Here is a 23,110-nt window from a genome sequence, read left to right on the forward strand (position 1 = left end):
AAGGTATGTTGAATGTAGTTTCTGAGCTGTGAAGTGCAGATCCGCAGCCGGGAACACGACTGGACTGAGAAAGTGTTCAGACGTTCTCCCTTCCGGCTCGCGGACGCTGTGCAACTCCCAGTGAATTAGAATGACGTCATCTTGTCCTGACAGAATGGGGGATGAGCTAGTCCCTGGGAGGAACATTGTAAATCACTGCAACTTAACCTCAGCCTCTAAACTATTTATTTTAGCATCAAAAAATTTTAATTCACCATCTTTGGACTTTAAAAAAAAAATCTGGGGCAAAATATTCAGACCATATTCATTTTGGTACGTGTATGCGGGCGTGTTAAAGAAACGAGGTTGGAAAATCAGTGAGGGCCCTAAGAAAATGGGGTTCTAAGCCCCCACACGCTACCCTCAGTAACAGTAAGAACATCTCATGTTCGGCTTAATGAGCTTCTGCGTGAGTGTGTATGTTCTTGGTTCTTTGCTTGCTTCTGGAGTGCCTGGCCTCGAACCACTCGTTTCTCAAGTCCTCTTGGCTTTTTCTAAAGCATTTCTAGCATCAGTCTTGTTCCGAGCGGTCAGTGACCGTTTTGGATGCTCCCAGGGCCTTCCCACTGACAGAGGAGCTCGCCCACTTCTGCCTTCCCCTCCTGCCCCCTCATCTCGGATTCTAATTTGTCAAATTCTACTCTACTGTGAGCGGGTGGACATGGAAGCAGGTTCGTAAAAGTGAAATTTAAATTAGTAGAGAGAGTGTGAGAGGTTTTTCCATAAAATACTATGTACCATGCTTGAGCAGTAACAAAATTGAATCTAAGTACTCCACTTGAAAATCAATCACATTTATACACTCACTCCTTATGCTGGGTTTTTTAGCCCTGAATTCTTCTTTCTTTCCTTGTTCCTAGCAATTGTGTGGATAATTGTAATCACATCTTGTCGCTTCTCATCTTTTCTCTGTATGCGTACAAGTTAACATTTTTGTATCAGTCCTTTCCTTCCCAAACCAGGGAGTTCTTTAGGTGTACATGTATCTCACCTCAAACGGTTTACTTTTAAATTTTTATTAATACTTTGTTTGAAGTGACACACTATACTTTAAAATTGCGTTAACTTTATACCATATAATCTTACTTATTCAAATAACATGGAGAGCAATCCAGTCTGAATTAGCAAAAAGTGAAATGTGGAGTCAGTCGAAGGGTCAGCATATGTATTTGACTCCTCCCAGGTCTCTGAAATAAGGATTGCTAACACCTTGACGTGACACCACCGCACTTTTTCTCCTCTGCTCACCGTTACTACATTATGGAAATACGTGGTAGCCAAGAGGGCATGGCCAGGGTTTGGAATTTGCATGAATGAATATAGATAAGAATGATTTATAATTACCATATAATTACAAGCTCTCTTGATAGATACATAGCTATATAATTTATATGTAGCTCTGTAATCCAGATATAGATGTAGATTCTCTTATATGGAATTTACATTCTAGATGACTCCTAAATGAATTCTGCCATTTCAGCGAGTGGACATCTTCCCTTCTTTATAGCTAATAATCATAGTTCACTCCGTAGCCGGATCACCCCAAATTACAGAGAGAAGATCTTGTATTGCTGACAGCCTTTGCCTCCTTTCCCCCTCGCCATCTACGTTTTCTCTCTTTGTTCATCAAACCCTTGTTTGTGAGTCGGACTCCCTGGCCGGGAGCATGGGGGGTTGTGAAAGAGAATCCCTCTCCTCCATCAAGCCTACAACATCAGGCTCAGACTTACACACACTGTGACTTGCCCCCACCACACATCTCTGCCCCGTCAGTCCTCAGTGGAAAGGAGGAGTGGCACAAGTACTAGAGAAAATACCAGGCTGCGTCTTTCATTCCCAGATGAAGAAATACAGTCAGGAAGCAAGTCAGTGGATCTTGCTGCTTCGCGATGCCAGTGACAGAGTTGGCTTCCAGTTCCAGTCCTCCCCGTTCTCCCTGGGGGTCTCCTGCCCACAGGGCTCCGGGGTGGGGTGGTCGTGTGGGCTCCTTTTAGCCCTAAAGCCTGCGATCCCACAATTCCCCGGCTCCCTCCCGTGACCTCCGACAGAGTTGCCAGACGCATTAGGGACTCGTTCCCCAAGAAAATAGCCTCCATATGAGGAATCCTGGCACACGGGTTTTTTACTAGATGTTCTCAGGGCAGTGACAGGGTTCATCTGCGATGTGTTCTCTCGCGGCCGCTTGGCACATCTTCCAGGCTAATTCCAATTAAGATGATACGCTTGGAAAACATATATTTCCCAGCCCAGGGTACTCGCTTACTCTTCTCCTGCAGCAGAGTGAAATTAGGCCTCCTAACACAGCCAGTTCGTGTCGGCCTCCTCTGGAGTCTTCTCTTCTCCCCATCCTCCTTCCTCAGTTCCCGCATCCCCTTCCTCCGTAGCCCTCACCGGATGGAATTCATTTAGGGATCGTCTAGAATACGAATGCCGTACTTTTTTTTTCTTTCCATCCTGTGGTTCCTTCTTGACGCCACACAAATGTAGAGGCTCTGCCCTCTGAAATGTTCTGATTCAGAAGGGTGCAAATTGCTTTACAAACTTGCCTGGTTGGGTTTCCCTTCTGACCCTCGATGGCCCAATGCAAAAGCCCAGCAAAGGGAGGGGACTCGTCCTTGTGCAGTTAGCCACGTGCACTGCTGGCCCCTGCTGCGTGTTAGCGTCGGGCAAAGGCTGGCCGACTGGAAGTTTTCAACTTGGTGGGACTCTTCTGAGGAGAATGGAATTACCCATTGCTCATACACTTGGCTCCCCGATTATTTTGTCACTTCATCTCACAGCACTGACGGGTTCCCTGTGCCAGCCCCCTAGTGACCTGCACTGAGGGTTGCTTTGGTGGTCTGTGGACACTGGTAAACTTGAACGCTGCTCTGCCAAGTACACCTTCCCTTTGGTGCTAGAAAGTCACTTTAAACCCAGGGAGTCGGACCCTGCCAATGTCCCCTTGCAATTAGAAGACTGGTGGGCGGTTATCAGGCTGTGTCTCAGGTACATTGACCACGTCACCTTGTATCTGTCTGTCCCTCCTCAGAAACAAGCAGTAGCTCTACTGTGATTAGCACATGTGACCACCAGAGATGTCCCACGTGGCATTGTGGTTGTGCCCCAAGCAGTGAGCATTCTTTGCCAAGCACAGAACCCATGCAGATAGGTTCTGGGTCTCAAACCACACTTGATCTTTGAGGTTTAAATTCCCTCATTCTTGGCAAAAGTAAATGTATTGTTTAAAGAGAACAGGATGATAGAGGCTTATAACAAAGACTTCTAATACTTCTTGGACCCCAGATATGTCTCACAGAACACAATGTTTATGAGCTAAGTGTAAATGAATCAGAAACATAAGGATCAAATTTCCCCTAAAATGCAGACGAATTTAAAAATTAGCAGAAAAGGGAGCCTGGCAAAAGATGTGCCTTGAATTGCACCAAACCCAGAGTATTTGAAATGCATTTTAAGAGGCTTGACAAACCCAAACTGTGACTACATTTTCCCTTCACTGACCTCTTTTATCCCTTCAGTTGAGAAGTCAGTGGTTAAAAATGGGAGAGAAAGTCGTCATCAATTTCTTTTGATGGCTTTTTGTCACGCTCTTATCCAGCCAGTGTGGAAATTGGAATTTGGCTTTGAAGAGTTTGTCTCTGCTCCCGCTTTTTCATGCCCCTCATGCTTCCTTTTGTAATCGTTTCCCCAGGTTTGCACCTTCTGCCTCATCTCCTCACCACATCAGCCCCCGGAGAGTTCCAGCTCCTTCTTCAGTGATGCAGAGAACGCAGCCTCCCCACACCCAGCAGCCAGCAGGTGGGCCACACCTGAAGTCTTACCAGCCGGAAACAAACTCTTCCTTTCAACCAAATGGAATCCACGTCCATGGTAAGTGGGGGGCTGACCACCCCTAGAGTCTGGGAGAGTGATACCGGGCCATCGCTGTCAGATGGGAGCCTTCAGTACCAGCGGTAATTCTGTCACATGCCAGGCTTTGGCTTTTAGGACTTTCCTCTAAAATGTCACACCTCATCAGCATGAAATAGCATAGTGTTTTCCCCATGTTGGCCCTAAACTGGTAGAACTCATGACAGCCCAGAGCAGTCAGCCCAAGGTGATGATCTGTTTACTGGGCAGTGATTTAACACCTCATGGAGAGGCCCTAACAACAGCATCTTGTTTCCTCAACAATGAACAGTCACTGAGAAGGGAACAGCAGGAGGGCTTTTAGCCCAGGCATACCGCCACCCCCGCCCCACGGACAGGTCCCATATCCCCAGAACCTCTCCAACCTTCAAGGCCCAGGTGAAAGGACACCTCCTCTCTGCAGCCTTCCCTGGCGAGTCTTAGCTGGACTGCATCTCTCCTGGCTCTGGACTCCGACTCTTTCTCTACCTTGTTAAGTTACTCCTTTGTGAGGAACGCTTGCCTTTCTATTCAGGTGTAAGCTTGTTTCTGAGGTCAGAATTTTCTGACCCGTTGTTCTTTTTCTTGGAAGAACTTAGCACAGTTCTCTATGTGCTAAGGTACCTGGTAAGTGTGGAGAGGAAGAAAAGGAGGAAAGGAAGGCAGGAGAAATCATGATGGTGTTCAAAATGTGGAGATCTGGTGTTGAACTTCAAACATTCATGGAGAACTGAGTTTGGCTGAATTTTTCTTTATTTACACCGATTTTGCTGACTCAGGCAGATATCTTTGTGAACATCCATAGAAATTTAAGTCGAGTTGTGGAATCATCTGGACTCTGAATGTGTAGCCTTCTACTTCCTGGGGGCAGAGGAGATACTGTCCATTGAAAAGAGATTTTCAGCTCCTGAAAAATGGGACTCTGCCGTATCCGCTTCTTGCCGATTCCTGAATTTCTCCATGTGAGTTATTACTTGATGTTATCGGGTGGTGTCCCCAAGGAAACCTTAATCAGTATGCCAGCTGAGTATGAGTAAGTGTGAGTGGCTTCCCAAGATGGTGGAATCAGGCGGTGCTGTGGAACTAGGCTTGGGTGAGGACATTGGAGTAAGGGTCTGGACAGCCAAAGAGGAGACCATGTGGACAGAGTAGTGGCCTATGGGAAGGGAAAGACCTTGAGAAGTGCCGGCCACTGGCTCTGACTCCCAAGTTCCATCCAAGTTCCTTCTACCTCTTCTCTCTTCCTGGGTGCAGTCACACAAACCCTCATTCCCCAACGAAACATGGGCTCCCACCACTGTTTGGGCCTGTGGTCATGGTTACCCTCTTTTGTTGGTAACCTTCTTCTTAAGCTTTAGTTATTTATTTATCCAACCAAGAAATATTTCTTGAGTACCTACTGTATGTAAAGCAGTGCCTGTGTGAGAAGACAAAGAGAGCATCTTCCTGCTGAGAGAGCCCTCCTGACCCAGGAGAGGGGCTTGTGTAATATGGGAGAGAGCCAGGTCCCCTGTGCTGGGAAGCCACCGTTACCAGCAGGCAGGAGGTAGACGAGCGTGGGCTTTCGGGAATGCAGAAGAAGTCACCGACCCTACAACGAACTCATTTTTACCCTTTATATTTTAACTTTGCCGAGATCTGGACATGTGTCAGTCAGTGGCATCATATGACTGGCAATGATTTTTCTCTCCAGTGCTATTAAAAAATAACAGAGTATTTCAGGCAATCATGTCATAGTTCCAATGAAAGGCCGTATAACACTTTGATGACAACTGTGAAACATATTTTAAAAATTCAAAAATTACCCTACACGTAGACCAAAAAAAAAAAAAAAAAGGAAGGCAATTTTCTAAAACATTAACAATTTTGTTTTGTTTTGTCTTTAAATCTTGAGGGTAGGGATAATGGATAATTTCTTCTTTTTCTGCTTTCTGAGGACAATTTAAAAGAGATTTTGGAATTAGAACAACTCGATTACAAATACCAATCCACTCAACTGTGAGGCTCTGAATAATTTCTGGGGATCTCATACCTTCTGTCATCAGTGGTTACAAGAGTCCACAAAAAAAGCACATGGCACAGAGTAGGAGCTTAATTAATTTAATGCTTCTCCTTCTTCTCCCTCCCTTTTCTTTATTGGACCCTTTGAGAGTGGGGATGATGTTTCTAGCCTTAGGGCACACATAATTCTTGGTGCAAAGTAGGCATTTACTAAATATTTACTGAATAAATGATTGACACTGTCTCATCCAACAAATGCAAACCAAAACAAGACAACACAAAAAGTGAGATCTACCTTATCATTTCGCCCTACCTCCTGGCAAAAGACTCTTCTCCCATATTTCTCTTTTGTAGTTGAATAATGAATATATTGTCAACTTGAAACTGTTGAGTTTTGTTTTTTTTTTTTTTAACTTTTACTTCAATTGTTAAAAATTCCCATGGCCAATAAGAAACTGCTAGCAGCAGTTTAAAAATAAATACATATGACAAGACTTTCTGGAAGAGATCAGGATATAGTTATGCAAATTGGGAAATCATAACTTTGTTCTAGAAGATGGGTGAGTGGCTGCTGTGACGGGCTCATAGAGGGAGTTTCTACTCTTTAACTGCTGGGCCACTGCTAAGAATGAAGGAGTAGGCATCTAAATGCAGCCTTACTTCATCCTCCAAGCATTTTGTCTGAAAATGTTTTCCTGGAACTTGCTAGGCACGAGCATTTCTCGTCAACAGCTCCTTAGAATAAAGAGCAAATTGATCTAATATTTGTCAAGCGGGTGATACAGTGCTGGGAGCAAGGGGAGGCACACAGACCTTCTAAATGAGTTGCAATTTTTGGCAGCTTTGGCTGGACTATTTTGCTGGGTGGCGTCATCCAGCATCTTGGTCACGGAGAACCTCATCCCCTAATAAAACTAGATTTTTAAAGCTCTGTGAACTGTGTTGGGGTTGCTAACACTATAGCCACAATGAAGGAGTGTTCTGTCTTCCAAGAAGTTCACGGTTTTAATGAGCGCCATCACCCCCATCCTTTCTGTATTCCCTGCGGTAGGTAGAGGTCAGAGAAAAATGTCATCAGTATATTTTTAGAGATGGGAGCTGAGACACAGAAGAATACAAAATATCTAGGCATTGCTGGCTTCTTGCCAAAGGGCACAGGCATCTTTAACAAGAGGTCCATGTTTCCAAGCCATGTTCTTTATCTACGTGTTTCTGAGTCAAAGGCACACCAAAGTCAATGTGTATTTCCATCTTTCCGTGGGGAAATATACCGGTATGTAGATGCTGTTGCCTTACACGGAGCCATGAAAGTTCGAATTCAAAGGGCTTGGTCTTCCAGATGAGGAAGAAAATGACGGACATCCTGCCGAGCTTTGCTCCTGCCGTATTGATGGATACAGCTCTTAGACTTTGTGTGCTGTGTCTGTGTGTGTGTGTGTGTTTATCTGCTATCAAAGTATGCTTGACAGTGTTAGTTTCAGGTGTATGCCATAGTGATCTGACAATTCTGTACCCTTCGTCAGTGCTCCCCGCGCTAACTATAGTCACCATCTGTCGCCATACATTGTTACAACATTAATGAGTGTTTTGGAAAAGGCACACTTTGAAAAGATTATTAGTGCTGCTTTTTTGAGTTCACTCACCTAGCGAGTGACCCAGGACCAGAGCTCAGTTTTGTTGATTGTGCATTGACTTCATCCATTGGTGCTGCCTTCATTAGTGAGGTGGGTGAGGTGTCATCTCTCTCCGTGTTTGAATGTTGATAGCATTTATGGGTCTCTGTTTGGATGGCATCTCCAAGGCAACTTCTAAGTACATTTTAGTCTTTTATTTTAGATGTAAACATAGGAACCGCGTTTTCCAATCATGTAAGCCTGTTCTTCAGTCTTTTCTTTCTCTTTAGGACCATTCTCTTGCCCGGGCAAGCTTCAGAATTTTGCCTGGATTAGTTGCCTGAGAGTTGATATTTGTACATTTTGTTATGGTACTAATGGAAAATTTCTTTCTAAATGCCCTATTCATTCCAGGCTGTTAGAATGCCATGGGAATTCCTAAAACAGCATTTTCACAACCTTCCTCCTTCTGGACCCATCAAGGAGAGGCCAAGTTCAATTCAGCAAGTGTTTATTGGTCTCCCACAAGGTGTCAGGAAATATGAATGTCATTTAATCAGCGCAGGGATATGTGCAATAATAATAATGATGATAATAATAATTCTATCAAGAGGTACCTGGTTTATTCAGAGGAAGGTGTCATAGAGGCATTTCTAGAGGTGACTCTTGAATAGGATCTTGAAGATAAATAGAGGAGGCTGGGAACCAGCAAGACCAGCTCGTAGAGGGAGTTGGGACCATGCCAAGTAGAATCCCACTGAACCGTGAAGCCAGCCCGGTATTTTCGGAAAGTAGGCTAGGGCATTGTTGCCAGGAATGGAATTGGAGAGGTGGGAACGTTACATCCCAGCTGCTGGGATTATTTTGGACCACACCTGTGCCACACCCATGCCAAACAACAGTGACTGAACCAACAGTCTAGTTCACTCAGATGCCACTGGTTAAGTAGAGGAATGATGTCAGAAGAATGGGGAATTGTGTTCATTCACCCACAATCTTTTCTAGGCGAGAGGAGCTGGGATAGCAAGAGAAGGAAGTGAAAAGAATCTTCAACCTAGCTGCTACACAGGCAGGAGCACCTTCGGTCCTCTTTAATACAATTGGGAATGAGCAGGACCCTAAGGGCTCCTTCCCCAGAGAGGTGCACACTTGGCCTTGGGTCGCCCTTGGCTTCAGGCAGATTACGATCTTTCCCAAGAGCTGGTCCTAGTACCTGTTGCCTCAGTTCCCTCAAGCCAACATTTCCAGCCAACACCTGTGTGCGTTTCCAAACCACCAAGGAGCCTCTAGCCACATAGAACCGGCTGCCCAGATTCCCTCTTGATTATGTTGTTACTGCTAGAGCTAGAAGGTTTCTCAGATTTTGAGTGGTCTGTCCAGATCCCAAGTTTTCCCAAAGAGCCTGTCATTTGCAATCCATGTTGTCCAGAGCACAAGACTTTTCCAGATTTGTTTCTCGTGTTAGGGCAGCCCTCCTGGCATACAGGCTCTCTCTTCTCCCGAGACAAGACACCCAGTGGTGGACGGTGCTGGGTGGGGGAGCAGCCGCGGAGCCCACGATGGGCCGGCCCCTGCTGGCATTTTGCTTTGCCATCTGTGACGGGTGGCTTCCATCCTCCCGTTGACAATATAGGTGCTGGCATTCTCTGGATCTCGTCCGGGTGTCAGACGTGGGGAGGGAGAAGAAGGAAGTACAAGCGAACCCTGAACGTGGGCATGTGGCTGCCTTCACCTGCAAGGGAGAAGGATATTTCAGTGCATTGCCAGGCTTAACTAAGCTGCGGTTCTGTTCGTAATGTTTATTGGCTAGGCACTCCGCGGGGCCGGCCAAACATTCCCCGAGCTGGTTTCCTGATCTGCAGAAGGGAGCTATCTCAGATTCCCTCACCCTGATCACCCCTTGGAAATCAGTGGTAGAGGCTTTCTGCGGGTTCTGCCCCTTGACGCCCCTCTCCCCCCAGTCTCAGATTTCTGTGCTTTCACGGCTTGCTCTTATTTCTCCCCTCTGGAGATGTCAGTAGCCAACACAGATTTCCATCATGCGTGAGCCAGTCATCAGATTTCCTGAGGAGAACCCCGGGGAGCTGCCCCCCAGCCTGGGCCATCTGCTAGCGAGACAGCAGCCGTGGGGAGTGGGGGCCTTCCCAGTGGGTCCTGGCTCCTGTGGGTCTTAGGATTTAGAGTTGTCCTGCCCGCGTCCCTGTAGAGGCTGGCAAGTCAGCTCACAGACAGGGGTGGCATTTTCCCACCTCGGGATGGCATAGGAAGTTTGACAGCCCAGTGCAAACTGACCGCACCAGGAAACAAAAGGTTTCAGCCGCCAGCAGGCCCCCAAGAGCAATACGCTTTGGAAAGGCCTTGTCCTACCAAACAGCCAAATCATCTTTCAAGCTGAAGGAATCTCGGAGCATTGATATTTAAATGGCACGAGGTGGCCCTTACAAGCTCGGCTTCTTCCTGAGTTCCTCTGTTTACTTACAGGGATTGCGCAAGGGTGCTTTCCAGAAGTGTCTTATGGGTTACAGACATGACTGATGTCATTTCTGGGGGTTTATGCTAAATGTTTAAAGGTTTTTTGTTTTTTAAAGGCAAATTGTAGAGACAATAAACAAACCCGTCCCACAGGAAATGTCGTCACTTCGGCAGAGGTGAAGTTGTGAAATAATAAAGTAGTTAAGTCTAGAAATTGTATTGCTTAGAATTTAAGCGTGTGTCACAATTTCCCCTTGAAATCTCAGGGAGACAAATAAGGTTGGTTGTAAATCAGAGCATAATAGTCTTCACTGAGAAAGTTGTGACATTCTCACAAGGAGAATGAGCCAGCGAGCACATTTCGTGTCTTCCCCGTGTTAGCAGCAGCTGTCCTAATCAGGACCAATTTTCGTTATCAGCCATGATGTTATTAATGCGTATATAGTACTAGGGATTGATGATTAGATGCAGAGAAATTCCTAATTACTCTTATATACTTAATTACTACAAAATTACCCCAAGAGCAGTTTTACATAACTAGTACTTGATGAATTCTGACAGTGTGCTAATTCTATTAAACAAAAGTTAAATTTAGGTGTGTATAGGGGGTGTAGTTGGCGTCACAGTGTGCTGGGGTCTGTGGGAGGGGTGCGAGATGGTCATTGTCATCAGAAGAGCTGTTTGAACAATTGGTTATGGAAACGACTGAAGTGTGAATAATCTACACATGTAATTAAGTATCTACTCACACACACGCACACACACACACACACACTAAAACCCATATAACCTTAAGGATATTAAGATGACTGGATCAACTAACCATAGCTAAACTGTAAGTTCTTCGGAATAGGAACTGTATGCTCCTACAGTGTTTTTCCTGTAGTAACTGCTTAACGAAAGTTTATTGAATAAACATGAATGAATAAAAGGATGGGGGGTTGGGGAGGAGGAAAGAGAGATTTTTGCTTATGGCCTCTTAGGCTGATCGGTAGAGCCAGCCCTTGGCAAAACTGTGATTAGGAGTCAAGTTTCCCGGGTCCCTCTGTTCTCTGGGCACTTGCTCCATTTGCCTGGGACCTCTCCGTAGAGGAAGGAGGATGATAAATGACCCCTTTACACAGTAAGGGAAATTCCAGCAAGTATTCCTTCCCTTGAGTCTTTGCACACCTGGGGCCAAGTGTCCAACAGTGAAACACGTAGCGGTGGCAGTGAGGGGAAGAGGTGTTTGAGGCGTTCCTGTAGATAAAAGTTCCTTGTTTCTGAACGTTTTCAAAGCATTGTTTTGTTGTCAAAGCTTCACAGCCACTAGCTTACATACCCCTAAATTGGTCATATTATCTCAGAAGAGATTACCAGAAGAGGAAATTGTGATTTGCCCAAATGATACAGGGAGAGAAATAATGAACTATAGGGGAAAAAAAAAGAAGAAGAAGAAGAAGAAAGAAAGAAAAAGCAGGGGTGCCTGAGTAGCTCTCAGTGACACGTCTAACTCTTGATTTGGGTTGTGATCCCAGGGTTGTGAGATCGAGCTCCATATCCAGCTCCGTGCTGGGCACGGGCCTGTTTCAGATTCTTTCTCTCTCCCCCAGTGCCCCCCCCAAAAAAAAAGAAAGAAGAAAAAAGTAGATAAAAAGAATTTAGAGTGAGGCAGATCTGAATTGGAATCCTATCGACAAGTCATGCGGCGCCCTGAATCACAGTTTCCTGGCTCTTACTCGGGAGATAGTAACACCTATCTTTCAGAGTTGATATAAGAACGAGAGAAAATGCATAGCCTCTAGTAGATGCTCAGTAAATTAGAGCTGGTTGTTGATGATGTTATTTTTTCTTCCGTGTTCCAGATCCTGGGTGCTCTGGATACACCCACTGGTGTTGTTAGATCCTCAAAATAATATTAGTAAAAATGCCAGCATACCCGGCCTCCAGGCAGGGCTGCGAGATGAAGCACCCTGCCCCAGGTCACACACCTAGCAAACGTCTGAGTTGGTTTGAGGAACAGTCTGACCCCAGTCCCACACTCATTCTCCTTCGTGATGATGCCTATAGACCCAGGACCGTAGAAGTGTTTAGTTGCTTGGGAATTCTGTTTGTGAGATGTGGAAGTGTGGAACTCTTAAAGATGAGGTCCCTTTGCGGGGCTAAAATTCTGCAGGTGGTATAGGGACTGTGGTCCATGAGACTGTGGTTTCCCACCGACCACTAGATCTCATGTCTTCTGCGTCAGGCAGGGTGGTGAATGCGTCCGGTGCCCTTTCTCACTGATCACATGATAACGCTATCAAGAAGGCATCGTTTACTCCCACGGTACGAATGAGGAAGCTGAATCACTGAAACGCTCAGTAACTTACCCTAGATTTCTTACGCTCCAAATGGTGGTGGAGTTGGAAAGCACACGCAGGACCATCTGACAAGAGTCTGTGCTCTCAACCACTGGATATGCCTTTCTAGGGAAGGGGGCGCTCTCTCTCTCTCATTGTCCCCAATGAGATTGCCCCACTGCAGTGTGTGTGTGTGTGTGTGTGTGTGTGTGTGTGTGTGATAGCTTCACGTGCGCCATGTTTGCCTCTCAGACGCACGCGTGTGAGAGTAACTGTTGGAAGCCAGATTACTATCAAATCTGGGCTATTGGACTCGTGGCACAGTCTTTACAACACTGTTTGAAAATTCTCACTGATTTTTTTAAATTAGAAAAGGAAAAATTTACCTGTTCTTTTTTTTTTTTAATGCTTAGTGTACTTAGACTGATGTAGAGTTTAAGTTGTTTTCAGCACTGATGAAAGGTAATGACTATTAAGACTATTAATAACTTTAAAAAAAGATTTTATTTATTTATTTGAGAGAGAGAGAGACAGAACACAAAGGGAGCAGGAGAGGGAGAAGCAGGCTCCCCTACAAGCAAAGAGCCCGATGCGGGGCTCAATCCGAGGGACCTGGGATTTTGACCTGAGCTAAAGGCAGATGCTCAACCACCTGAGCCACCCAGGTGCCCAAGACTATTAGTGACTTTTTAGATGTTTATAGAAATGAAATGTGTGTGTGTGTGTGTGTGTGTGTGTGTGTGTGCTTACATATACTTACATGAATATACATATATACACACATGCCCTGTTGTAAAAATGGGCTCACATTCTGCATTTTATTTTATGACTTACCTTTCTTTTTTTTTAATTTATATATGCTTCTGCTTCTAGGTAAAAGTCTGTAGATCAGCCTCTTTTAAAAAAAAATGTATAGTACCTCCAGAAATATGTCATTTTTTAAAAGCATCCCCCTGCTCATAGATACTTCTTTGATCTTTTTAATAATGCTATATTAAATCTCTTTATGCACATATGAGTGCTTACAGGAACACCCTCACACACATCTGTATCTCTTCATGTACTTTCTTCAGGAATTATTTCTGGAAGAAAAATTGCCGGATTATTGGATATGCACATTTTAAAGTTGGGTAGGTCCTGCCATCGATCCCTTAGGAAGACCGTGCCAATGTAGACTCGGCAACAGAGCCGAGTGCCCATGACCCCGCTCTAGGCACGGTCAATCATTTTCGTTCCAGCCAGTGTGTGCAGCAAGGTTGTTTCACATCTCCCTTTGGCAAGTAATGCCATTCAGCATCTTTCCATATTCGTATCGAGCTCTAAAGGTAGTTTGATATTAACACGGATGCAGTGCTGCAGCCGCTGCTCGGGTGGGTCTCATACTTACTGAGCAGTTTGCTAGCTCATTCCCCTTGCCAGGCTGTGTTGCTTGCAGCGTGACACTTTGTTTTCCTAATTGGAACCCAAAAATGTATCGAAAAGAAGGGAAATACCCAGAAAATTTCTGTTTCATTGACTATTGTGACTTCGCTGTCAGCTAACTTAAAAACATTTATAGAAAAGTGGTTGATGAACATTATTACAGATTTAGTGCTTTTTCATTCTTTGGGGGGAATTAATGACATTTTTTTTTTCCAGACGCAAATGTTCAGTCTTCTATCTGAAACTCATGAAGTTTAGCCTCTAATGAATGGAGCTCTTCAAATCAAGTTAAATATTTTCTTGTAAGTCTATCTTACAGGCTGCTTAGTTGGACTCTTCAGGGCTGAACATATTAATGGCAATCTGTGTCTTGTGATTCTTGTATTTTTAGTTGGAATTGTCCTTGTAGTTGTGATTAGCAGCTGATGGCTTAGAAGAAAAAATGTGAATAGCTATGGGTGGCGTTTCCTTAAAATAAAGGGGGGGGGGACCCAACATCAGGAACATATGGGTGACTGGTAATGAGGCCACTGTGTTAGCAAAACAAAACAACAACAACGAAACAACAGAACTGCCTTGATCTGCATTCATTCCGATCATCTGGGCTCAGACCATGTTGCAGAACAAACCCGGTTCCTTAGAATTTCTAGTTGGTTAACTTACAATGTGAGTGCCCTTTCTGATTCTGATTATAGAAAATGTCCCTCGCCAGCCAGATTGTTCTGACTAAACTCTCCATTTCGTTCTCTTGCAAGGTCTTTAAGAACTAGACCTTATAAGATGCAGCCACAAAGTAAAAACGCTCAGGCATTTTTCTAGATCATTTAAGTGTAACAACCAGCCCTTCCCCCACTATATTCCTCCACCAAACCCAATCTCATATCACACATCCCAAAGCATAACCTCTTCTTCAAGTTCTTAAATTTTCTCATCATCATGGCAAAACGATTCCAGAGATCTGAATTAGCCGTGTACTTACCCGGGGTCTTTTGTACCTGTCGATCTGGGCTGGTGCAGTGTTTTTATCAATACCGGTGAGGTCAATGAGAGTACCTACATTTATATTGCAATGTCGGTTTTATAAATTACTCCTAGGTATACCTGCTAACTATAGTTAACAACCTGTTAACTGTTAAGTAACCTGTTAACTATAGTACCTGTTAACTATAATGGAACTGATCAGCAAGATATTATAGGATGAATACCTGAATTCTCATCATAACTTTGTGAAGAGAGTTGGAAATATATTTCTGCCCTGATTTAGAGATGGAACTCAGTGTAGTTGATCAAATTCCTTGACCTTGAAATGGTTTCCTAAAAGAGCTCAGGGCATTCTGTGACTGGGTCAAGTTACCTAATTTCTCTGCCCTCTCTTTTTCCCATTCAGGTTCAGTAGCCTCTCTGGCACCCAACAGAAAAGGGTGGCTTGGAGCAGCAAAACTCTCCAGGTCGCCTGGACCAGGCTGATCATATCTTGATCATCCTTGTTTCCTCCTGCATTAAAAAAAAAAAAAAATCCATGTTAGAGCAAGAAGTCACACCGATAGGCTATGGTATAGAAGGCTCATAGATCAGAATCTTTGAGCTTAGTTGCAGTCCCTCTCCCCATCAGCATTTTCACCAAAGGCCTTAGCCGTGGGTGTTACTCACTCATTCATTTATTCATTCTCCAGTGCGTGTCTCCTGTTACATGCCAGGTTCTGTTTGGGGTGCGAAGGCCCTACCAGAGAGGAAACAGACACAAGTCCCACCTGTCCTGGGCTTATACCTAAGCAGTGATTTTTGGTAAGCAAGACCTTAGAACTCAACAGTGAGAGAATAGTCCTCACGGTCCATGTGTAGGTGGGGAATCATCCCATCTCTTTATTCTCTGTAGCACCTGGCAAATTTTTAGATGCTTAATACATTCTTAAAATTTAGGACTTAAGTGTACAGCAGGATGAGATGAATCAGGAAAGGAAGGACCCTGCAGACTATATACACCGATCAGAGCACCCCCAAGTGGCGAAAAGGGGGCCCCATCTCACACTGGTGCCATTGGCTTGAGTGTATCTCCTGAATCTTGGCCTCATGGTAAAGTTCCCGTTGTGTACAATTAGGCCTCCCCCAAATCTACTGTCTAGAATGTTAAGTTGAGATGAAATCTGGGCTTGCAGGAAAACAGTAGAGAAATATATGTCATTGGGTTTGAGATGGCACAGTGGATGTTCCATTTACAAAACCTAAAGAATATCACTGGATTCCAGGATCTGTGTCACCCCCTTCCATCTGACTGCCGGGAACTTGCCCACTCTTAGATTTGAGTGCTGGAAAATTGTATAATCACAGACTTGGCTTCAAACAAGCCAGAAGTCACCTAGTTAGTGGGCCAGATATATTTGGGACTCTGGTTACAGCTGGACAACAGAAGTCTAGGTCACAGGATCACTATGAGGCCCACAGTATGACCAAGCCTTCTGAGTCACACAAATGAGGTCCCATGATTTCACCTTGACCAAGACTTAAATGGGCAGGAAGGGTACTGGGGTGGGGAAGGAGTCCAGCTTAATCCATATCTGCTGAGAATATAATCTAAAGTCACTTGAGGACGGTCATCATTTCTTTATCCCTGCGATCCTCAGAGTCCAGCAGAAAGGCTGGGGAGCAGCAGAGGAGAAGAGAGACCCATCAGAAGCGCTCTCTTCCTCCATTTCAAATGAAATCAGAGCTATTGTGTGTTTTCCTGTTGGTCTTTCATTTGGAAAACTTTCCAAAGATTAAAAATGCTCTGAAGATGTCCTTGGAACCTCTCAGTCTTTAGTGTAAGAAATACCTTGTTCAACATGAGGATTTCTAGGCTGTTCACCCAGACATTCTGATTCGCTGAGTCTGCCCAGAGCTGAGAGGGAGCTGATGCTGTAGCTCCCACTCTCAGAGCCACTGGCCTAGACCCCAAGTGTAGGACTCAGTGTGCCCTTGCCATGCTGCTCCAATCAGAGAGAATCCAAAGGAAGCCATTGGCCAGTGGTGGAGAAAGTAAATACTTTCCAGCTTCCTTCTTCCTTTACTTCCTGAGGAAGTTCTGTAAATATAGGACAACCTGAAAACTATTTGGGCTCTCCTAGATCCCAGTGGGGGGGGGGGGGGGGGCGGGGCACAGCCCTTCTTTTCATCTCTGTCTGGGCTCCTCTTCCCTGCCAGACCTTTCTTACAGCAGAGCTTGCTTGGAAGGCCAAGGGTACCCAGAATTAAATCTTCATTCTTTGTCCCTCTTTCCTTGTTCTGCTCCAGGCCCAAATAGCCCCGAGTGAGTTGGTGTGAGCTTTGTGGGGCAGAGAGCCGTCCTCAATCGGGGCAGGCACAGCTCTGGACTCAGGGAAGGTAGGAGGACGAGTAGCACCAGGCTTGTAATCAGGCAGCGGGGGCTGGAATCTGCAGTGGGTTTTACCATTTGCCAAGTATTTGCACACTTACTGTTCCATGTGATCCCACTCAGTAGGCGGAGCCTGCTCCGGGAGAAATTCCCAGCTCCTTCTTACCAACCCCACGCCGTGGCCACTTCAGTATGATGTCACCTCGCACGACCGTCAGACCCAGAATGGCCAGATCCCGAACCCTCTGTTCTGGGCCTTGCATGTGAACGGGATGTTTGAGTCACAGACGGGTGTTGGGGTGAGCGAAGGGGCTGCGAACCCCATCCGTTCACTCCCTCTGCTGCTTTCCCTTCCCACCGTGAAGATTATGCTGCCCCATGAGTATAGTCATCCCCCTTTTAGATGTGGGGACTCAGAGGCTCAGAGAGGCTGTGCTTTCCTCAAGGCCACACAGCCGGTAGGCGACAAAGCCAGGCTTTCTGACCCATTTCAGGCTCTTTGGGTCTTCTGGTTTTGAGTGTCTTTATTTTATGTCATTTCCAAGTGTTTCATTATCACCGTCAGGATTGACTGAACCATTTTACTATAAGTGCCGATACCCACACGTGGCAATTACTAAGACACATTGCAATTAGTTTACTTTGGCAGCTTATCGCTTTGAGAATTTGGAAGCCATAGGCCACCACACGGTCGGGGTTTGGGTGGGTTGAGGATATTTAAATGAAAACGGATTACGTCTCTGAACCAGGAGTGTTTTACGCCTGCCTTCCCTCTCGCTCTGCTGTGCCGCGTTTCCCTTTTGTCCGTGTCCGTAGCAGGCCCTGCCCACTCCCAGCCCCTCGTGGGGCCCTTTGCAGACGGGCTAGCAGACCCTCTCCCTCTCCCCCAACCCGGCCCTGGAAACCACGCCAAGGGCAAGAGTGTGGCTCATGGTAACAAACGCCTCAGCGGCTCCTGCAGCCCGCCGAGGGGCTCCGGGGGGCACAAGCCGAGGAGAGCACTGACTGTCGCTCGCGTCTCACTGTGGCCCACCACCCGGCCGCAGATGAAAATGGCACCCTTCTTGGGTCCAGGTGGGCTCGTGCTGCAGCCCCTCTGCCCGAGGGCGAGGGGACTGGGCAGTTGCTCCGGTGGTCGATTTCTGAACGACCATCACCGGTCTCCTTCAAGAGGAATGGGTCCACGTGGAATTGTAAGGGTTATTATTTCCATTATTTTCCTCTTTCTCAGTACAGTAGATGCTTAAATGTCAGTCGTAAATAGCTCGAGCGCTGTGCAAGCTGGTTCAGTTCTCAGCCCAGAGAAAAATCTGTCTTCCTCACACAGTCTGTGAGCCGTCCCTGCAGCTTCCCCATTTATAGACTCTGTATCAAAATGAAGAGCCCGTGTCTCCACGGCCTCTAGGGAGGAGACTGAGGAGAGTTCTTGCTAGATGAAGACCTGGAGGGTGTTGCTGGCCGTGGCCAGGAGCCAAACAAGGACAAGCGAACTGTGGAGATTGCACTTTTAAAAGCAGTATCATATTGTACTTGAGGGTGGTGGGTTATGAGACGAAAACATTGCTCAGGAATTGCGTGTACATTATACAGAATCTAAAAATGCTTCTGAGCTCATTTCGTGGCCATAGTAATTGTTCTGTTTACGCAGGGCCTCCTACCTGCCACGGAATACAGTATATGCTTTTTAAACACGTGCATGGATAGTGCTTTCCACAACCCTATAAAAAAGGTGTTATTTTAAAAGATAATGAGGCTCAAGCAGGAGAATAATTTGTCCAAACTGGATAAATTAATACCATTGCTTAATGGGTCATCCAGGATTCAAACCCAGATCCAAGTTGTTCGTGCAAGGGACAGAAATAAAATAGTGGATAAATCAGAAAACTGGCCAAAGCAAATGTCTGAAAGGCCTCTGTTTCTACTTTTGAGGGTTTTTAGAATTTTTTAGCAGTTAGGTGATTTTATTGATTTCTATTCATTAATTCAATGCTTTTCTCCCTAATGAAAGTGCTAGTACATTATGAAATATTGGTCCAATGACAGTAAATTCCCTCTGATCTTGGCAGTAAGGGACCTCAACAGAAATGGAAAACTCTGTTTAAAATGATTTGGTCCATGAGCTCAAGCCCTAGGACTCTGTATGAACCCCGTCACCAAACAGACCAAGGTTTGAGTCCTAGCTCTGACCCTGGGTAGCTCTGAGGATTTGGATAAGTGATCTTAACTTCTCTGCTTCTTTGTCTATAAACTGGGGACAACACTGCTTACCTGAAAAGCTGTTGTAAGGATAAAGATTTTCTGTATGAAACACGGGTAGGACGGTGCCTGACTTGGACCAAATAAATATTAGTCCCTCTCTTTCCTTCTGACAGAATTCCCTGAGCGGTTAGCATAACACAAACCAGAGTGTTCCACAAAAAGCCCAAGCAAGGGGACTGCGAAGGGGAATGCTCTGAACCAGCAGGAACTTACGTAGTGACTGTTTGAGTTCTTCTGTCCGTTTGTTTTAAGATAAAGGCTAGGTCCTTGAATAATTTCGAAAATCTGACGTTTGGCAATATTAAAACGGTTGTGCGAGTTTTCCCCTTTCCTTTGTATGGTGTCGCCTAGGCCCAGTGCTGGCTGCAGAGGCAGGGAACCTAGCCGACCTCTGCTTCCACCTCTCTGTTTCTGCAATGGGAATAGTGTTTGAATCGCCGGCTTGCGAGGCAGGACAATTAGGCGGCCCCCTTAGAAGGAATCCTGCAAGTTCTCTCGTACGAAGGCATCATGTGGATAGTAAGCGTGTGATTCACTGGGCCCACCTCTGAGTAAGGCTGGAGTGTCTGCCCTGAAGTCAAGTGCCAAAGACCACATGCTGGTGTCCTTCGGGGGCGTTAGCAGAGGCTAACCTGTGTCTTCCTCTCTTCCCCTAGTGGCCTTGTGCCGGGGCTTGCAGAAGGTGTTCACTCCTGGCAGCTCCAGGATCCCCAGAGAGTAGGACGGAATAGGTGCAAAGAGCCGTAAGAGTGTTGGAGAAGGAGAAATTAGGGGAGCGGTGTCATGTGTCTACTCTGTCTGTCCCTGGTCTCTCCGAATGGGTTGCCCCCTGCCCTGTTCATCACCTAGGTTCACCCATGCCCCTGCTTGTGCCGCAATTATAGGACAGAGGCCAAAAAAAAAAAAAAAAAAAAAGCCCCAACCCTCTACATTTCCTAAAGTAACCCACAAAATTATAGTCTCTGGGGAAAAATAATTAGAGTCATAAAGCTCATAAACATATATCCTTCCTTCCACTTGGCTAGCAAACAACTGTACCACCGAAAAGCTGGGCGCGGCCAGTTCTCCCTGCGCCTCTGATATCCGCGCGTCCCCCCGGGCACCAGGGGATCAGAGCGGCTGGTGGGAAAAGACTCTGTCGGGGCTGGTCCTCAGCAGAGCTGCGGGGCGGATGCCCCCCCCCCCCCCCGTTGTACCCACCACCACGAGCCAGGGCCAACAAAGGGAACTGCTGTCAGCATGCAAACTGCTCTCTCGTCTGTTGCCTTTCCCTCCTTCTGCCTTGAACGTGTGCTGCAGCAGAGTCGGACGCGATAGGTCCCTGAAAGAAAGTGTCCTTTACATGTCATATAGGGTATAAAACTGTATTCCCAGGTTTCTAGTGTACATGTTTCTCTTTCTTTTTCACTAAAATATCAACTCCAGGGATGCCTGGGTGGCTCAGTCGGTTAAGCGTCTGCTGACTTCGGCTCAGGTCATGATTCCAGGGTCCTGGGATCGAGTCCTGCACCAGGCTCTCTGCTCAGTGGGGAGCCTGCTTCTCCCTCTGCTTGCCACTCCCCCTGCTTGTGCACGCGCTCGCTCACTCGCTCTCTCTCTCCCTGACAAATAAATTAAATATTTCAAACAAAAAAATAAAAAAATAAAACATCAGCTCCAAGAAGGCACTCAGTGTGTCTTATCCACCGTGTGTCTCCAGCACCTGGGTGATTAGTAGATAGTCATTGAGTGAATAAAAGTATAGAACTGGAAATGCCTGTGCTCACAGAAGAAAAGGAAAAAGGAGCATTTGGAGAGCACGAGCTGCGCACCAGGCGGACGCTCCGCGCTTCCTGTAGGTCTCCTCTTGAACCTGCGCCCTTAACTACTTTCATCTGCTGATCAAGCAGATTCTGTGAGCCCCTCACTCTACAAAAATACAGCAACGGGGCAAGAACACAACAGTAATCCATGTTCCTTCTGGAAGGTCAAGGAAGCAGCTGGCTCCTGAGGCCTGGCCGTGGCTGACCTTGGCCTTGCTTGGCCTGACTGCCGAAAGGCTCTCCCCGGGTCACACAGAAGTGGAAGAGTTTTCCCATCCGAAGGGATCAAGGAGGCTTGGGAAGTGATGGCCTTTGGCATGGCTTTCGAGAAGACTCACAAAGGACTCTGCCAAGCCTGCTCAGGCCACGCGTGGTCGGGGAGGTAGTTCTGGGGGAGCACGCTGTTGCCTGTGAAGGGCTCCCCTTCGGGCTGCCTGCCTCTCTAAGCTGTCATCGTGGTCCGGGCAGAGCTCACCACAGACACAGGTCAGTCTTTGATTCTGCCACACTGTCCATCCAGCACTTTCCCTGGTGCTCAGAGCTCCGTGGTGGTTCCCAGCCTCACGTTGAAGGAAAATGAGAATCCCATTTTGCAAAGCCGTCTGCTACCTCAGCAGACCCAGGGAGCACACAGCCCCTGACGCAGCCTTGAGAGGTGCCAGCTTCTTCCCCATCCATGGGGGCGAACAGTTGGGTCGAGCCTCGGTGTTGGACTTGACTCCACCATCGTGTGGTAGGGCCGCTGGAGACAGGACGGGGCTTGTCCCCCTCCCAGGAGCCCAGCAAGCTAGGCCCACAGTCCACAGAAAGTGTGCGACTTGTTTCCTTTTCCTTCTCCTGCTTCCAGAAGGGAACATGGCTCGCTCCTTCGGGAGCACTGAAATGCTCCCAGTGGTCATTCATCAGCCCTCTGGAGGGTTGCAAGCTGGGTGACTGTTGTTTGCTTACTGATGTAGGTATATTCTGGTTTTCTCCACCAAGATCGGAGTGGTAGATTTTTAAGGAAAAGATAAATGTAATCAAGAGTCTAATATATTTCCTGTCTTGGAGGCCGTGAGTCTAAGAATCATTGTCTGCTTTTATTTAAGCCCTTGGTGGTGGGTCATGTGTTTTTCCTTCAGGAATTTAGCCAGAAACATTTCTGAAACAAGGTCTGCTAACGCTGGGAAGGCGGACGGCCCAAGAGCCCGCTGTCCAGGACAGGAGCCATGAGCCCCACGTGGCTACTTAAGTTTTAATTAATTAAAATGAAATAAAGTGAAAAAACCCATCCCTCCACTGCACCAGCTGCACCTCGAGGGCTCAGCCACACACGCAGCTCCTGTACCGACAGCAAGACAGACAGAGACAGCGAGCATCTCCCTCATTGAAGAGAGTTCTGTGGGGTGGTGCCACCCTAGAGAACATGCTTCTGCTACCACAGTCAAGTTCCTTTCTCCTCGGATGTCCCCCACCCCCTTCTACTTCGGGAAGGAGACCCACACCAGCTTGGGGGGGGTGGGCAGCAGCAGGAGTGACTGTGGACTCCTGATCGTACCCGTGGTCACAGAGGATCAGTGACCCCATGGGACAAGACAGGAAGGTTTCTTTAAGAATGAAGGTCAGTGACACGTGAAGTGCATAGAAAATATTACGGGGGAAAACAGAAGATCTAGCAATACATAGAACATTCCAGTTCTGTGTAGATGGATCTGGCCCTATATGAATGTGGAGATAAAAAAAGTTTTTCCCCTTCTTTGTTTATACTGTCCTACATGTTCTGGTTGGTACAATTAATTCCAAACTTTTTTTTTAAATATACATATAATTAGAAAAACAGGTGTGGTTTTAGAAGGGAAAAAAAACTTCCCGAAATTGACAAGAGGAGGAATGACCCTGCAGTCTGGGAAGACCCAGTGTATCTGTAGATTCTTCCCTCCCCCACCCCTGCCATTTTTGGAG

General features: G+C 46.3%; 1 protein-coding gene across 1 annotated transcript in view; it reads left to right on the forward strand.

Moving 5' to 3' along the window:
- The window catches only part of GLIS3 (GLIS family zinc finger 3), a gene marked incomplete at both ends in the record, with an annotated part of 427,960 nt that overhangs the window by 399,071 nt on the left and 5,779 nt on the right, over positions 1-23,110 (forward strand). The window contains one exon of the mRNA XM_080820268.1: positions 3,731-3,909. Within this exon, the coding sequence (XP_080676394.1) occupies positions 3,731-3,909 (179 nt within the window). The remainder of the gene's footprint in view (positions 1-3,730; positions 3,910-23,110) is intronic.

Source organism: Martes martes (genome assembly GCF_963455335.1).
Source record: "Martes martes genome assembly, chromosome: 12".
NCBI lineage: Eukaryota > Metazoa > Chordata > Mammalia > Carnivora > Mustelidae > Martes > Martes martes.